At 49.9% G+C, this 18,658-nt stretch overlaps 1 protein-coding gene across 2 annotated transcripts in view; it reads right to left on the reverse strand.

Annotated features, from left to right (window-relative positions):
* Positions 1-18,658, reverse strand: part of LOC135817736 (homeobox protein OTX2-like) — a 39,780-nt gene that overhangs the window by 11,398 nt on the left and 9,724 nt on the right. Inside the window, exons 1-2 of one of the 2 annotated variants that reach the window (XM_065330974.1) lie at positions 13,327-13,555; positions 26-583 (exon numbers count right to left, since the gene is read on the reverse strand). In XM_065330974.1, the coding sequence (XP_065187046.1) occupies positions 26-352 (327 nt within the window). In that variant the 5' untranslated portion in view covers positions 353-583; positions 13,327-13,555. Of the gene's footprint in view, positions 1-25; positions 584-13,326; positions 13,556-18,658 lie in introns of those variants that run through there. The other variant, XM_065330973.1, reaches the window with a different exon arrangement.

Here is an 18,658-nt window from a genome sequence, read left to right on the forward strand (position 1 = left end):
CACAATATGCGTTCACGGACCATACCTGTATTCTAGCCTCGTTCAGCTTTATGCGCTCGGCAATGTCTTCACGCATGAACACGTCTGGGTACTGGGTATGCTTAAACGCCTCCTCCAATTGTTGCAGCTGCTGCGGCGTGAACGTCGTTCGGTAGCGCCGTTGCTTCTTCTTGCCGTTGCTGTTGGGTAGGCTGTAGGGCTGACCTAATGTCTGCGGCTGCATGTGATATCCATATGTGCTGGGGTACTGACCTGCTGGCGGCTCTTGATTGTGAATGTAGTGACCTTGAATAGCAGGTTGCTGTATAGGCATCTGAGCAACTGGCTGTTGATGGACGCCACTGCTGTTCATAGCAACAGGGTGATCAGTGCGATTGGGTGGATGTTGTGTGCACAACACGGGCCTTGGGGCGTTATGTGTCCGCGCCCTTGCCTTTCTTCCCTTCGGACTGCTTCTAATCGTACTAGTGGTGGTGGTGAGGAGTGCGGGTCGTTTGCATTTGGTGTGTGGCTGCGCTCATGTGCGGGTGCGCCTTTGGGACGGTGGGTTGCTAGCTATCTGTGGAGGTGCATACGGGGGAACCTGCAAACAGAGAACAACACATACACATGTACAATCACACATGTACAATCACACATGCACAATCACACATACACAATCGTGCACGCAGGAGTAACATAGTGCTCAGGGGTGAGGTACATAGGGAATGCAGCTGTTCCACGTCGACATGGCGGAGTAACGAGCCGAAATGGAAACAGCATAATGCTCTCCACAAAACCCGCACCACAAACTCAGTTTTCTACTCTACTTTTATAGCCACGGCCAATGATTGTAGAATGCAGTATGCCTATTAGCCAATATTGCAATCATACCCGTTTATCCTCTTCTTCAACTTGAGCAGCCTAACCTTGTAGAGAGAGAGAGAGAGAGAGAGTGCCGTGAGCTAACTGTGTTGCAACTCGAGTTTCACGTACTACTACGTAAAACTCGGAGTTGCAACACAGCTTCCCCCCTCTCTCTTTCTCTCTCTCTCGTTGTGTGGAAGGCTCTGCCCTACATTGGGGGGGGGGGGGGGGGGGGGTACTCTTCGAGCAGCATAGCACGCTACTAGTACTTGATAGCATAATGTTGCTTTGAATAAAAGAATTCAATTGGAATAGTGGTATGTGGTGAACCACTGCATGCTGGAACTGTGCAAGTCCAATCATCACCGAGTGCTCACGTCGGTGATGATGGCAACAAAAGTCACTGGCACCGTCTGCTACTAAATACAAATATACAATGGCATTACGTACTGTTGTACACGTACATGTGCACTATCGGGGCAAGAGAAATCCGACTCCAATGTTGAGAGCAGCCCCAAGGCTCATTCAGGCCCGGGGCCCCTGCCTGGACTTGGGTTTTTTTGACCTCGCATAACCGCACACATCCGTTCTCCACAAAATATCCGGATAGGCGAGGGAACCACATTATCGAACACACATGCTTATTTCTTTTATTAGTATTATTTTCTTTGCCTTCGCTTTCTTGTTATTGGGCAACTTGCCCGTTAGAATCTGCGAAGTAAAATAAACAACATTAACGCATGCTCCGTACGCGGAGGCATACACGACCCACACACAGACACAGCAGTAGTTGGTTGGCACCACAGGGTAACTGGGCGAAGGAGCTGGCAGTGTGTAACCATGGAGGCGGCCGACCCGACAGAGGCGGGGACCGAGAGTGAGACCGAAATGGCGGCTGACCTGCCAAGGGCAGTAACCGAATAGAGTGATTCGGAGTGAGACCGAAATGGCGGCTGACCTGCCAAGGGCAGTAACCGAATAGAGTGATTCGGGAGAGTAGAGAGAATGCTGCCAGCTACTGAGAGTTCAGTGCCCAATCCCTGCTTGTTTTTGTTTAGCAGAGTGAGTTTGGAAGACGAATGAGGTTAGTAGTATAAGCGGGGTGCTACAGAATAAGAATTGTAACACAATGAAGTCGGTGTGGGTGGGTGGGTGAAAACACGGAGCAAGAGTCATGCGAGCCAATGCAACTAACAAAGAGAGCCAGGCACGAAGGCTGCTGAAGGGTGTACGTATGCAAAGCGAGCTGCTGGGAGAGTTTGCGCATGCGCACAACGGCGCATCCGTGAGCTGGCGCGAACACGCGCGTGATAGACATCAGCATACAGTGAAAACATTACGTCACCGCGTTAACATACTTTAGCTACGCAAAACTTGCATTAACGCATGCTCCGTACGCGGAGGCATACACGACCCACACACAGACACAGCAGTAGTTGGTTGGCACCACAGGGTAACTGGGCGAAGGAGCTGGCAGTGTGTAACCATGGAGGCGGCCGACCCGACAGAGGCGGGGACCGAGAGTGAGACCGAAATGGCGGCTGACCTGCCAAGGGCAGTAACCGAATAGAGTGATTCGGAGTGAGACCGAAATGGCGGCTGACCTGCCAAGGGCAGTAACCGAATAGAGTGATTCGGGAGAGTAGAGAGAATGCTGCCAGCTACTGAGAGTTCAGTGCCCAAGCTAGTTACCCTGGTGGGCCAACCAAATAAGTCAGTGCTCAGAAATAACGCGAGCATTGAACGAGGAGTATAGCAGGAGCTGCTAGCAGTCAAGAAATCTAGGTACCGATAGCGGTACTGAGAGTTGGTATGTATACCGGAGGAGACATTCGTCAAGGTGCAGCGCTACTGGTCAGTCACTCACTGTGGCTAGCTTCTCTGATACTAGCCGCACCTCGGATGGCTCAACACGGATATAGCGCAGCACGGCGTCGCTGCGCCATCGCCCCATATGGCGGATCACGTGCTCTGGTACGCCTGCGATAGCTGCAGACGTGGCTGCTCCGATCCGGAATGAGTGGCTGGCATAGCTGGACGGATCTGTAATCCCACAAAGCGGTAGGAGGGTCCGCACCTCCCTCGTGACGTCCGCTCGTGTCAGAGGCTGGCCATTGTGGTAGACGAGCAGCTGATCTCTAGGAGATTGGGACTCTGCCGACACTGCCGTCAGGTACCGCACCATCGCCGTAACAGGGCAGCTGATGACATCGGTACAGCCGCCCACGTGGACTACCGTGCCCCTACCGTCCGGGTCCGTCTTTGATTGCAGCAGCGTGATGGTGATACGAAATGATTGTTGGTCCAGGGCCACGTTGCCAAACGTCAACGAGGTGAGCTCACACCACAGCGCAGGAAGCCATAAAAGGCCAGGGTGAAGGCGCACTGCAGCATTGCCTGGTCAACTGAGTGCCGCATGGAGGAAACTTGGAGGCGTTGGCAGAGTTGCCGGAGGATGGGTGTTGTGATAGGCAAACGAGGGCGGCCAGGTCCCGACGAACGGGCTATGCCTCTTAACACTCGTGACAGCAGGGACGTCGGCTGATTCGGGTACTCGAGGCCCATTTCGACGTGTAAGTTCCAGATGACTGACATATATGTGCGAACCGAGGCCGGCCGCAGTGTGCGCATGAGGAGGGCTGCGTAGTAGCACAGTGGAACGTCGCTTCCAGGCAGGGCCACAACGCCATGCTGCTGACAGAAATCCAGGTACCGCCGCTCTGAAGCTGAGTATGTCCTCCTGGATGACGGTGCTATTGCCAGAGAGAACCTTGTGCTTTGGAAGGTTGCTTGTTGCACGGTCAAGGTCGTACAGGCGCCTCAGGAAGGTACGACCGACAGGAATAGCCCGGGCCGCGAACGAGAGATTGCCCAACACGGAGGCGAGTTCGCGCCGGGACGCCATGCCTGATTGAAGGAGGCCGTTGACTTTGCCGAGATACGCCCCATGTTTGGCGGACGGTAACCGGATCTCAAACGTCAGCGAATCCAGCTCCAGGCCGAGGAAGGTGAGACATGTGGATGGGCCTTCGACTTTCTCAGAGGCCACCGGTATCTGCAAATAGCGGAGCATGTCTAAGATATGTGAGCGATGATGTTCCGCAACGGGCAGGTGGGGCGGACTAACGTTCAGAAAGTCGTCCAGGTAGGGGAGTAATTGGCTTAGGTGGCATGCATCCTCGAGAATAAACTGGACTGCTGTGGCGAATTTATCGAATATGTATGGTGCAGAACGCAATCCAAATGGTAGCACTTTGTCATGATAGAATTGTCCCTGCCAGAAGATGCCCAGAAGAGGCCAGTCACAGGGGGCAACAGGACAGAGACGGAATGCATTCCTGTCGACCTTCGTCAAAAGAGCGCCACACCCTGCCTGCATGATCAGAGAGATAGCTGTATCGACAGTTTCGTACTGCAGGCTGAATTCATCCCGAGATATAACCGTCATTCACACTCGAGCCGGCAGGGGGCGAGAGGTCGTGGATGATACGCAGTTTGCCATCAGACTTCGGGATAGCACCCAAACCAGAAATATGCACGTGAGGGAATGGCGGAGATGCAAATGGGCCCGCAGTTTCTCCGCGGTCACAACAGTTAAGCAGATGAGTAGTAACCTCAGCAGGGCAAGCACAAGCCGAAGAGTGATTAGGAGACATAACAGAAGATGCAATGGGGCGAAAGCTGCCAATACGAAAGCCATACTGCATGCCTTGTGAACCATAAGAGCGAAATACTGCATTTGGATGAGGAGAGGGAAGATTGATAAAGCGCTGAACATGAACAGGCGTGCTAGTGGGCACCTATAAAGCAGCGTCACCACTGGGGTGAGAGTTATTTCTTGGTCGAGTCACCAGACTTGGAGCATTGGCGTGCGGGGTGACGGCCGCGGCACTGGATGCAGACGTGTGCTCTGGAGCAGGGGGACAGCAAGCAGCTGCCGAAGTTGAAATTAACGACAGATGGCTTTGCCGTCAAAGCCAGGCTGGTGCGAGAACTGGCTCCCCGTAGGCGCTGTTGGGGCTGGGAGCCCCCCACGAAAGGGGCAGCTGCTGGGCTGACTTGGATGGACCATGGAGCAACGCTGGCACGGAGGCCGCCCACGGCCCGTGAGACAAGACTGCCACAGGTTCGGGTCAATGACGGACCAGGAATAGCGGTGAGGGAGGGACGCCGTGGCCATACGGAATTTGCGGTCGTAGGACAGCCAGGCATCATTGTGGAACCGGACGTTGGCATCGACAATGATGGCCTGATACGCCCAGAGATCACCTGCCAGCTGTGGTGAGGCGTCGGCCAGCACCCTCGAGTATGTGGTGAACGCTTCCACCCATGTGGCAAGATCATAGATGTGTCGTTTGGCGGGTTGCCGGTGGGAAGATTTGGGGACGAGCTGCACAGATCGGCCCGCGCCCACGTCGAGTTGCATCACATCATGATCCCCCTCGAAGCCCAGGGATTCAGGCAGCAAATCGCTTAATTCTGTGAACTCACCTCGCACAATCCGGTCTCGAAGGCGAGGCGGCACCACGGGGAGGTCTCCAGATGACGGCCACTGTTGTGTCGGGTGGCTGGCAGCCGGTACTGATACTGGTAAAACCGGCGCTGCAGTGGCGATTGATCCGGCAGCACAAAGCGAGGCCCCGCTGAACGTCGGAACATGAGCGAGTCCCGAGTTTACGCCAGTTCCTGGGCCGGCGAGTTGGGCTGCGCCAGCCTGCTCCAGCAGGGTAACCTTGTCGGCCAGAGGCTGAATAGCAACAGCCACGGCGGCGGAGATCTGGCTCGCCAGCGTGGGCTGGGGTGGGTGGCCGGCCGGCATTGACTGAGACGGAGGCACTTGGCCAGGTAGAGCCGAAGCACGAGGAGCACGAGGCGGCGCGAGGTTCTGGGCCGGGGCTCTGGCCTGGGTGGTTCCAGGAGCGGGGGAGGATGTTGCTCTAGCGTAGGGGCTAGAAGATGACCTGGCGGACCTGCGCGACATCTCTTGCCTCAGCGTGGGAAAATTTGAGAAAATTTGAGTAAACCACTCCGCGGATACAGCACTCAGAATTCCAGCCCGCCCAGGGACTGGACACCACAACTAGGCAACAAGAGACCGAAACGACGATGTCACCTTGTACAAGGAAGTCTGAACAGAACTGAAGAACTCCGGAGTTTGAAAACACGGAGCAAGAGTCATGCGAGCCAATGCAACTAACAAAGAGAGCCAGGCACGAAGGCTGCTGAAGGGTGTACGTATGCAAAGCGAGCTGCTGGGAGAGTTTGCGCATGCGCACAACGGCGCATCCGTGAGCTGGCGCGAACACGCGCGTGATAGACATCAGCATACAGTGAAAACATTACGTCACCGCGTTAACATACTTTAGCTACGCAAAACTTGCAAAAACAACAACAACAACATACTATTATGCATGCATGGCATATGCTGTTAATCGGTAACCAACAATTTTCTTCCGGATGCCGAGGGATCCGGATAAAAGAGGACCAGATAAGTGAGGTCTGACTGTACTAGAAGTGATATGGGAAACGGGGCGCTACTTGTAACCTGCGTATCGGATTTCTTTGGCCACGACTCTACTGCTGGGAGTCCACAACTATTGCACAAGTCGCAAATTCACATGTACGTAGCAAAGCCTTCCACCAGCATAGGCCTTGACCAAATATGCTAAAAAAAGAGCATATTATGCTCGTCACATATCAGGGAAAAGGTCCATAATATGCCAAAGGCTTAGCAAGATATGCAAAAAGATATGCCAAAATATGCCAAAATATGCTCGACATAAGCAGAAAGTGTAGATCATTTCAGTAAAATTACAATCTTGGAATATTCATTGGCTTCACGGCTATCATGCTTATGGGGCAAATCAAAAACACATCCGGAATTGTATGGCTGGGGTGTGTCCCCAGCAACCGTAGCGATAGTGTTCATCCATGGGGAAATGTAGCAAACGCCTGAACCATTCCAAATTCTTCCATGAAAGGCATTTCTGAACGCATTTTGTCCATAATATGAATGTTTTGTCCTCAATTTCTTCAGAATATTTGAATTATATGCTGGCTTCATTCCAATATTCCCTTTGTCGCTCAATATGCCTTATGTGAACTGTCTCTTAAAATATGCGGAAATATGCGCAAGCATATTTGGTCGAGGCCTACACCAGCACAGTAGGCCTTGACGGATTATGCTAGCATAATTTTTCGCATAATTCCTACCAAAATCGAATAATCGCATAATTCGAGGCAAATTGCATACAAATTGCATAAATTGGAATAATCCGCCTGTTCGCATCAAATTCCATACAGTTTTACATGTTCTACAAGTACAAGTACAAGTTGATGCACCAGGAAGTCGTAGGTTTACGACTCCCTTAATACCATGTCCAGTCCACTACAATCAGTGACGGTCGACAGCTAGGTCGGACGGTGCGTTGACCCCGACGAACTTTTGCTACTACAGTACAGCGCCCTCTACAAAAAATTCCCCTGTTATTTTGCACAGAACCATTATACATTAGCAGCATATGTGAGCATAATGCGGCATAATATGTATAACGTTTAGCATAAAAATAGCATAATTCTGCAATTTTTTCAGCAATGCGAAAAGCATAATTTCACGAAAATATTAGCATAATCCGTCAAGGCCTACCAGCACATGCCCATCGCTGAAGCGATGTTAACGAACACGCTATGTTTATAAGACATACATGTAGCAACTAACTTGTGCTGGGGTTACACCATTCAACATCTTGCAAGGCTAAGGGTGCAGTGCTCAGTTTCCTTTCTGGCGGCAAGAGACTCCTAATAACTAAGATCGACTCTTTAGAAGGATGCTGAAGGACTTGGCTAGGGTGTGCCGCTTGATGGGTTACCATGCTGTGTTCGCGGAGTCAACTGATGTAATAATAATAATGTACGCTCGCACGGAGTCGCACTTACCGTTGCGCGTTCTCCGCAGGGCCTTAAAATTAACACCATATCCTTTCACGTGGCTACTAGTAACCTGCTGCCTGCCGAACCGCCACCTCTCACTCTGAGAGTTTCAACGGTTCAATTGCGTCAATCCTTCAAAGGGTCCCTGTAGTAGCTCACACTGTACCCTATCTTAACCCCATCCCTCTGCAATTATGTGTTGGCTTCCTTACTTGCTAGACTGATTATGATAGTGGACTGATTTGAATCACAATTATCTTCCTTATTGGCCATGGGCCATCGTTGAAATAAGGAATAACAATAAGACGACAACGTCTGTAGGGTTCCCCCTTTAAAAATAATAAATGCTCGACACCGCAACCAAGAGAACAAACTGTGCAGTAACCATTCTTTCATCGGTGATAGATACTTCAGAACGGTTTTATTCACAACACCATGAAGTAAGAGTCAAAGCAAAAAGACAACCCAATTTCGGAAATAAATGGAACACTCAATTGAAATATAATTGGTGATCTATTGGTGATAGATACTAGATACGTAAGTACAATAGTAACAAACACGTGAGAGATAAATGTGAGATGTACATGTGAGATGTACATGTGAAAGGAAAGTATTCGGAACAGTTTTCCAGTTACGATCTTCAGTGAACGTACGTGACAATGGATGTAAAACTAATCAAAAACTCTTCTATGGAACAGAAAGAGGGGAGAAAATAAAATAAACTGAATGAAATAGCGCTAAATGGGGCAAGAAAGCGAGAAAGCACGATAGTGGTAAGCGTACATCACACCGGGTACAATTAATTAAAACAAAAAGTACATAAAGAGTGCGAAGAATCGCGTGAAACTACCACATGAGCAGCGAACAGGGGATAACAATGACAACGTCAAACCCACAAGGTGCTACGTGAACAGTTTGAGGGAGATGACACTTTCTTTTTGGATACACAAATCAGGCTGGTACAGGTGAATGAAAAAAGCTTCTAAAACTTTCACCTGCTTCACATGGGAATGACTGGCACGGCACAAAACAGTGAAACAAGAGCCCGAATATGACTGACAACAATCAGGGACTCAGGGTGCGATACCAAATGCCTGCAGATAGCACACTGCTTCGGGTCTAACTCCATCTCACAACCACACTCATCAACACCGGTGTCAGCATCCGAAACCTCCTCAGTCTCACTCTCCCGAACTGCCTCAGCTTCGAGCTCCTCCTCCTCTTCCACCAGCTGCTGTGGCCTCAAACATCCTTTTCTCAGTACTCAGTTATCGTCATTGGCCTGACTGCCTGACCTGTTACCACCGAAATAATCAGTCATCCTGTGTCCTGCCGCTCACCCAGCAATGGCAGCATCAGTATCTGCTGCAGCAGCAGCAGCAATGCTCGGTGGCAAGGCTTCCGCTGCATCAGCCAAGGCGGGCTGCACATGTTCTGAACGCACGAGGTAGTTTTAATAATAATCTTTCAAAAACATCTTTATTTCAGGATTACCCTAATGGCCTAAGGCTAAGGGCCTATCTGGGGGATCTCCTATTTGGTGTTCTAGACTACGTGTGTTAGTGCAGTGAGTGTTCAGTGAGTGTTCAGTGAGTGTGCAGTGAGTGTGCAGTGAGTGTGCAGTGAGTGTGCAGTGAGTGTGCAGTGAGTGTGCAGTGAGTGTGCAGTGAGTGTTCCTGCTGTCCGCACCACCAGATCAGACAGCCACAATGGTACAATGGGCGGCTCAAGCGGTTGATTTGACTTCGACAACCGTTTCGTTCGTGGTTTAGCAGGTTGTGTACGCATGATTTCCCTAGTCTTTGTGCTGCATGTTCAGGGAAAGTCCCGTTTGGAAGGCCTACAACTACATTACTTACAACTTACAATACAAGTACAACGCGATCGATCCGCGTGCTCTTGTCTTGAAAGTTTTGAAAAAAACTTTGACGTGAGAAAGGAGCACCTTCATGTACTGCTGCTACTACACGTACGTCGGCCTGTACCGTTTAGTGTGCGTTTTCAAGACACTGGTTAGCATTTCGGTTTCTAACACAACGATCGACTTGTGACGTCTCCCTAGTGAGCAGTTACATGGGCATCGACTTTTGACCATGATGAGTGCCACACGGCACAGCATGCTAGCACAGCACTACTGTAGAGGTGTTGTTTTCCTAACAAAGTCTGCGATGGTAGATCTACTAACGCCATTCTAAACACCAGTACAAGTCATGTACATCATATACATGTACAACAGCTCTACCACACGACGTTTTGTAAGAATCGTTTTTGCGAAAGTGTCATTCCCTCTACAGTCATCCTCACGGGATGTTCCGTACATACAATCATGTACTAGTACATGTTGTTGGTTGGACAGGTCCTGAGAATGTAACAAGGTGGAGGACACCGTGTTCGGAAACAAGTGACCTTACTACAACCATCCTGGCTGCTCTCGATGGCTATCTTTATGATTATTTTTCTTTTATTCCACGATGGCGTGACGCCAATAAGGACGAGTGATAAGTGTGATAGATCTGATACTAGCCAGAAACAGCTAGATGGAAATTAACCGGGGAGGCTGGCAAGAAGCAATGGATCATGAAAAACAAGCGGGGGCAATAACGTTAGCAGGGGTGATCGAGATAGTTTTAAAGTGCACGTTCGAGATATCAGAAACCAGGGGAATGCGCGGAGCAGGAACAGGTACTTCTCAAAAGAAGACTGGATGCACTGTTTCGGAATGAATATATTATTAGGTTGGGTTGTGATGTCGATAGGGAGTGAGTTGTAGAGGGTGAGGGCAATGTTGATGGGGGAATATCGGTGCCTGTTTGTGTGTGTCCCATGGAGTAGGTCCTTGTCTGTCTAAGGGTGTATGGTTGATGTTGACGTTGTGGTGCAAGATGTGGTTGTTGCACGCAGCAGGTGTGGTGGAGAGGTGTGGTGGTGGATGTACCATGCTAGTGAACTGGTGCAAAGAGGGGAATCCGAAGGCAGATGCGTATAGCACGGCGTTGAAGTCTCTCCAGTGTGTCCCGCTGTGGTGTTGGAGAGGGCAAAGCTGCCATTATTAGAGAACGGGTCGGATGTAGGTCGTGTATATTAATACTAATAATAGGCTGGAAGCGTTCATTGTGCAACGTGTCTTGTGGAGGTGATGTAGTAGTTTTTTGGCTTTGTTGGTACTTCGAAGTAGTTTCTATGATGTGTTGGGTCCATCGCATATCGTCTTGGAGTGTAACATGTACATGTACATGTTGTTGGTTTGACACGACTTCTCCTAACGTCAATTGTGTACCTGTATTCTTTGCTCGCTCCTGGATGTCATCCTGATAGTCATAAAATGATAGTGCTTCAACACCCATATGGTTCAGATAGTCCCAACGGAATGGGGGCTCTACCAACCGTGGATGATTGTACAGTAGTAAGATCACTGTTTCCGAACACGGTGTCCGCCGCCTTGTTTCATGCTATCAAACCAACAACATGGTAAGAAGGCTATAACAAGGTTTATCTAATACTCGAAGTACCTTACATGTGCATGTACACGCACCCGCTTTTAAAATTAAAATAATGGCAAAACAGTAACACACATTGGGACGATTGTGAACAATTTCACCACACTCATACCATGACCCCCATCTGATTAATTTTGTTTATGCGGGCGGTATGCGACCTATTCCTAATTTTTATTACAATATTATTATTATTATCAGGTTCGGCCTCATTTTCTCTGTGCTGCGCTGATGAGTCCACAAAGGACGAAACAGTTCTGCCCGCAGATTGAGTATTATTATACTGTCCACGACCACTTGCGGCGCAGCAAGTGGGAGTGGGCCACAGACAGGCTATGATCTCTCCATCGCAGCCAACACACCAGCCTAATTATACTGACCGCACTCCAGCTCCCCTCTACTCCTCTTTGATCCCTTTCGCTCAGCCTTAACATGCGATTATCAGTTCTCTCCATCTTCCTACGGTGCACTGCTTTTACTATTGTTTTGTCCTGTCTCAATCTCAAATTCTCCCCATTATCTTTTGCAAAGCCGGTGCTTCCCTCTTGGATGCACATGTTTCTTTTCTCCTATGTATCGGCGCACAGGAGTAACGATGACTCCGAGACCTTTGGTCGGAGGAGTTACTTTTGCCCCGTCCCCACTTCCATCCAATATGCCACCGCCCCCGCTGTGCAGCATCTGATGGTACTGTGGTATTCAGTAAAAAAAAACAACTGGCAAAATCCATCCGCGTGATCGAGATGAGAGTCGCGAATAGTCGTACTCGTAGCGGCGAGCGGGGGTCTTGTATGCGAGCAGATCGAGTTGACGAGCAGTGCTAGAAAATAATTTGCAGTGCCATCACAGGATAAACTTGACTTCTGCAATATGGAATGTCATCATGGTATGCTCTCGTGAAGATCAACGTCGAACTAGCTAGGTACTAGGTCACAGTCGGTTAATGACTTTTCAAGGTAGCGGGGTTTTACAAGTGTGGAAGTATGCTTCATACGCAGCGACGGCGGCGGCCACAACACAAGACGTTGGAACACGAATTGCGTGTATTATTATCATTCTAGTGAGTGCCGCGACGTACGCGATCCTGGCAAGCAGCTGAGCGTGAAACACACACATCCCATGCATCACCATGAGTATGACTATGCGGCGGATCCGCGGACACAAGCGCACACTGACCATTACATTAATGGAGGTTACGTCTCGTGTTTCTCCCCTGCACCATCCTTGTTTCCTCTTGACCTAGGCTGGGGAGAAGTTGATGATGTCTGGTGCGAATCTAACGCTATGCCAAGGGCCATCCGAAGGCCGATAGAGGATACTGAAGGAAGCGAGTGGGCTCCTGATGCCTTTGGGAATGGTTTTCTGTCAGTGAAGGCTATTGTGTCTGACAGTCAGACAACGGGTGCCTGGACTAGAGAATTGCATTTAATATGGAAGTAATCTATCCATCAAAGTTGCAGCCTACCTGCCAGGATAAAGAATTGTTACAATACACTGCCGCTGGCTGTGTAGGTTTTGTGGCACACCCGCTATAGCCCAAGCCATCACCGTGTAATGGCTAATTGACTGCTGGCCATTATCAGATTACAAAAATCAGGGAAGACCTGGCCTGCATGGCGCAATGGAAAGGCTCACGGTTACAAGAGACTAGACTGGCCAGTATACATGGCACATCGAGTTCTACACGATGCACTGCGCACACGTGTGTGTGTGTGTGTGTGTGTGTGTGTGTGTGTGTCCTAATGATCTTATCTCATCACAACTAATTATTATTATTATTATTATTATAAGGACCGCTACCATCAGGTGAGGGGTGCTCTCGATTCAACTAAGATGACCGTAATGCGATCGCCACCGACCCTGTCCTCCAATTACATGGGTTTCTCGTGCGATAGCCAGATTCCTCACCATCACAGGAAATAGTCAACTCATCTGATTTGTACAAATCCCATTACAAGCCCCAGCAGAGGCGCGGAAACACACTTGTACTTCTGGCCATTTACAGAAATACAGCGAGCAGGAACGATCTTTAACACGCAATGGAAACGGGTCTCACCTTCGATCCAAGAGGACGAGCATCGGGATAATATCATACCAGCAATGGCTGCAAAATCCCCACTACATGGTTCTACTTCTACTTGATCAACAACTCTTGACGTCTTGTAGCTAGCGAATGCAAGATTATTCTGGCACGCTTGTGAGTTGTGGACTAGAATACGAGCTAAGCCCTGGAATAGAGTTTCATGTATCAGACATCCAGAATGGAACTGCGTGCATCGCGGCTGCTGCTGTGCAGATCAGAGTTCGACACGTCAAGAACATGTCGGCAGGTGGCGAGAAGCCTGGTCGGATAGCCAGCAGAGTATAGCATGGTCTTCTAGTACATACTACTAGTACTAGACTAGTACTACCTCTTCAAGGCTCTTGACCAGCAATACTGCAGTACTGCAGTACTGGTAGACTACGATGTAGGCAGCAGCTGACCATGATGCGTGCCCTACGTCCACGTCCGCGAGGCGCGTCTCCTGGCGATGGAGCGTATCACACTGTGGTCAGACTGTCAGTCACAGGCGAGCCGTCTTTAGCTGCGTCTTTAGCTGCGTCTTTAGCCATGCTGGAACTGCCACGAGAACTGCAGCGAGAACTGGCTCCCTATTTCTATTGCATCTTCCGCTCGGTAATGCTCCATCGCCCTCATCTGGATATTTTCCTTCCTGTGCAGTTTGGCTGTGACAGTTGGAAGTGTAGCATGCAACACATAACATAGCGCAAGCACGCTTCTTCTGGGTCAGCCACTCCGGGATCAAGTGATTCTCACTTGTGCGCACTTCTGTTCACTTGCATTTGGCGACACAGGACAATGCTGATAAGAGGTTACAACTAGCAACGCCATCCAACATCGCACATCGCCATTCGCAAAACACACTGACACCACCCCAGCACATACATGTAGACGTATACTGAGTGAGGGGGGGAGGGGGAGAGGAAGCCGCGACACCACACGAGAGAGCCATGTTTTTTGTTCAGTTTGGATGAGTTCGTGTATTGCATTTGTTGTGAAGCAAACAGTAGGTCTACTCTTCTCCGAAGTGACACACCATGTATGCACTGTACAGCGCTTGAACGCACAAACAAATTAGTGACCTTCAATTAAACTTCACTTGCACCCTACAACACTGTCTTCAACACTGTCGTATAATGTACCATTCCTCACGTCATCTCTACTGAGAGGATACAAGAGACAGAGAATTGGTTGAACTGTTGCCCTTGGCCCCAGTCCCAGTTGTTGTTGTTGTTGAAATTTTATTTTGTATCGCAGATCATACTCAAAAAGAAAAAGAGAAAGGAAAGAAAAAAACCTGTGCTACAGCGCGTTGACTGACTGGACCTCCCCAGAGCTAGGGACGTCGGGAGCGTGGCCGAACCAGAGCTAAGCGTCGCTGTCTGTCTCAGTATCTGTCTGGTGTCTCTCAGGCCCTGTGTTGTGCCTGTCGACTGCTGATCTCAGTTCTGGCTGCCTGTCCTGCTGCTACTGGGCTGGCCTTCCTTCCTCACACCTTGTCCGTTACCACCGCTAGGCTGACGTTTGGATCTGGCACGTGGCCATTTCCCTGACCAGGCCGCTGCATGCATGCAGTGCACGTAGTCTTTTTTCGCGAGAAAACCTTCACTTTCTGACATTCTGTACGAGCCGTCAGAATGGGCATCGCAGAGTGGAGTGAGTGCAGTGCAGTGTGCGTTGACAGTGGAGTATTGATCACGACAGTCTGCATGCACATGGTCAGTGAACCTGTCACTGTCAGTGTGTCACCGGCATGCAGCACTTCCGCTGCCAGCTTCGGGTATCCTGGCCAGTCTCCGTGTCTGAGCGTGCCATGCATGCACATGATCCGGTGCTAAGCAACCACGCCATGTCAGAACGGCGCGAGGTGGCGCGCGCACAAGTCTAGTACTAGTAGTAGTATGCGTAGTGATAGAGCGGTGTACTGTTTTTAGCGTCAGGACTCAGGTTCTTGTGCGTGAGACCACTGCCGCACTGGAGACCGTGCTATGATACACTACGAAGTATGATACAGCATCACAGGGTCATACCACTAATATAATCATTACCATGCCAGCGCCGTTGGCTCACGACATCACGTGCCGACATCACGTGCCCTAAATACTGCAACCCGTATCGCGGTACCCACCACTAACCCAACAGCCGCGGCTCCATGATCCAGTGCTCGTCGTCTAGCTCGTCGCACGAAGCGACGGCTGGTTTAATGCTTGCGCGACCTCATTGGTATTGCATTTCCACTGCCCGACTAGTGTGTTGGTGGCGGCACCTGCCTGAGACATAAAGACATCATCGGCATGCGCAGGGCGATAAAACTGTGCCATGCTTCCTGGCGATCATCATCAGTTCCTCCGCAATCTCACCACAACAAGAGCAGATACACGCTACCATATAAGGCAGCTCTGGATACTACATGTACTTACTACTACTAGTACAGTCGTCCCTCTCTAATCCGGCACTTTATAATCCAGCACCCTCGATAAACCGGCACAATTTTCAGTAACCAAAATAATGTCCTCTTCATGCACATTGCAGCAGTAGATCAGATTTGTTAATCCAGCACCCTCCCTAATCCAGCAGATTTTTGTGGCACAAATGGTGCCGGATTATAGAGGGACCACTGTACAGTAGAGTCATGTAGACCTCCATCGACCATCTTCCATGGCCCAATCCCATGCGCATTACATTAGTATTACGTCATCGCATCAGACAACGCAGCATCAGAATTTTGCACCCATATCCCATGGTGGGATAATGAGAGCCTGCGCAAGGTCAAGGAGCAACAACGCCGGTGATGAGGAATTCCTAGGTCGGTAGGAGCGCATCTGAGTGTGCCATGCATGCACATGCGCTCCGATGCCTGAGATTTCAGCAAAACTAACGTCTGCTCTGTAAAGCGGCCACCTGCATGCGGCCGTTGGCACACGACTCAAGCTCTCTAGCTAGAGGCAGTAGAGCTGCTGTGGAGAGGAGGTTCCGGAGGGCGAGTCACAAGCAATGGATTCATCGCCTTCCAAGCAGCAACCGCGCTGCCCGTTTCAATCTGCGCGGCTTTGAAGAGATCTCTCAGTTCTTGTGAATAAGCCATTAATGTTGTCCTCATACATCTTGCATACTAGACTAAGTCTCTTGACGGCGGAATCCAATGACTACGTCACAGTACGTGCACAACCTAACGATGAGAGATGAGTCTTAAACTACACTCCATACTTGTACAATCATGCATCATGTAAGTAATTCATGTTATCTGTATGGATAGGCTGACGCCGGAAGGTGGAGAGAGCGTGAAAGCTAGAATTTTGAAGGTCGAAGTGGTTGTTTGATTGGTTTAATCCACTGGTGGATCTAATGCTGCAAAGTCACTTGGTGTGGAGTGCGCGATCATTGCAGTGGAATGATTCTCGGAATTATCACGTGTTTTGGGTGTGTAATTGGGAAGTACTTTAACGGGCTGATGACTTCGGATAGAGTCTTTTGAGGGAGATTGTGTCAATCTTGAGGTGTGCGTGATATACATGTATGAAGTATTGCAGCCTTCGATTATAAAACCACAGCAGGCTAGGAGGGTATGACCGAACAGGACCGAGAGTATCGCCATGCTGAGAGTAGCACCGGGCGCCCCTGACCGTGTGGACTTTAGCATCAGCGTCACTGCTCACCTTCTCTTAAGCCTTCTCTTATGTCGGCGCGCTACGACCGTGGAGTGCTTGCATCAGAATCTGAGTCTTATGTAATATCAGCGTTTGGCGGTAAGGCAAGCCGGCCGCTATCGCCGCAATAGAGATACATGCACGCACAGTTTCCGATACGCGATGAGCGCATGATATCACCTACCTAGTCCTTACCACCAGGTCCAGAGGATACTCAAGGACATAGGTCGATCTATCGCTAAAATACTATATCGGCTGCGAGAGAGGTGAGGTCAAGATATCCGCATGATTAGCACCTTCCAAACGAGCTGTACCGACTCCCCTCTAGTTGTAGCTGTTTGAACTACTTCGAAGATACGCCGGTTTTCCTTTCACACTGACTGGACGTCGCATACCAGTGGTGGATCAACTCTGCTGGGAGACCAGTAGCGCTCAGTGGTGGACACTACAATGCCACTGCCGCGCTGATGGGCCAGCAGGCGTTGTGTGGTCGTGCATGCTTGAATAACGTTCTGCACGATGGACTGCGCCATTATCATTTACAACTCTTGCGCGAGAGCTTGACGCTGACAATGGCCGTTGGTATGATTCTGACAGAAGTCTGCTGGTGACTCAGGATGTGGTGTTGTCCTATAGATACTGTGTCACATGCATGGCCAATACTAGTCAATACGCCAATAGGCATTATTGCAAGAGGAACTATTTCAAACCTGCCAGCGCGAGACTTGTCAGCTGTTCCTTCTCTCAGTTATTTGAGGCCTTTAGGCTTTGCGCCTCGAAGTAAGTTACGACGTACTTGTTCGGTGACTTGGCGACTCAGGTCATGGTCTTGTGCACAGATGGTATGCTCACACACAATGCGCCAACAACAACCGTACATGACTACTTGCAGTGAACCATAGTATTGCTCCTAGCTGTCCTGTCATTGGTACACCACAATGTCATGCATTATCCTGACACATTCTGTGTTGGGCACTGAGAACTACCACGGTTACCCAGATTCTGGAGAGGGTTTGCCCTTGGGCAACTGTCACTGCACGGCTTTGCTATCCGCTGTAGATCAACTCGTGGATGTCGTACCGTTATAACTGGAACGGCTGAAAGCAGTCCACGGGCCCTGCGCCTCACCAATGCCATATCGCCAGTAGTGGCGGCAGGTTCAGGAACGTGCGTCTACCGAGTCTGTGACCACTTTCCATGAAGTTTCTCGACAGAGCGGACTGCGCGCCAATGATCGACTTCGCGCCCCAGAAATGCATGCTGAGCTATTTGTAGCTTGCAGGCAGCAAGTTACGTTGTACGACCATAGGCCGCCATGGCGTTGCTCCCTACTCCTGCTGCAAGCCAGTCAATTCTTTGTCTTGTCGCCCATACCTAGCGTATCTTCAGGAAGGCGAGACACGCCTCGGGAGGCGCTCTTGGGCAAATTCCCTGTCTTGACTTCGTTGATATCATCCCGCAGGTCCTGACAAGTGAGTATCAATGTTAGCTCGAGCTCAGCGACAATGCATTACCATAGTTTGCTGCCCCAATCGGTATTGGTCCCTTTTCGCCCTTCTCCAATCGGTTCCTTTTCGCCCTTCTCCAATCGGTAGATCTACTGATCTGATATGCTACGTTTTCAGGTGCGATCTGCCATCTCCATGTCAGGCAAAACTGACTTTTCACAGCCCCCCCCC

This window comes from Sycon ciliatum, chromosome 5, assembly GCF_964019385.1.
Source record: "Sycon ciliatum chromosome 5, ocSycCili1.1, whole genome shotgun sequence".
In the NCBI taxonomy this organism is placed as follows: Eukaryota; Metazoa; Porifera; class Calcarea; order Leucosolenida; family Sycettidae; genus Sycon; species Sycon ciliatum.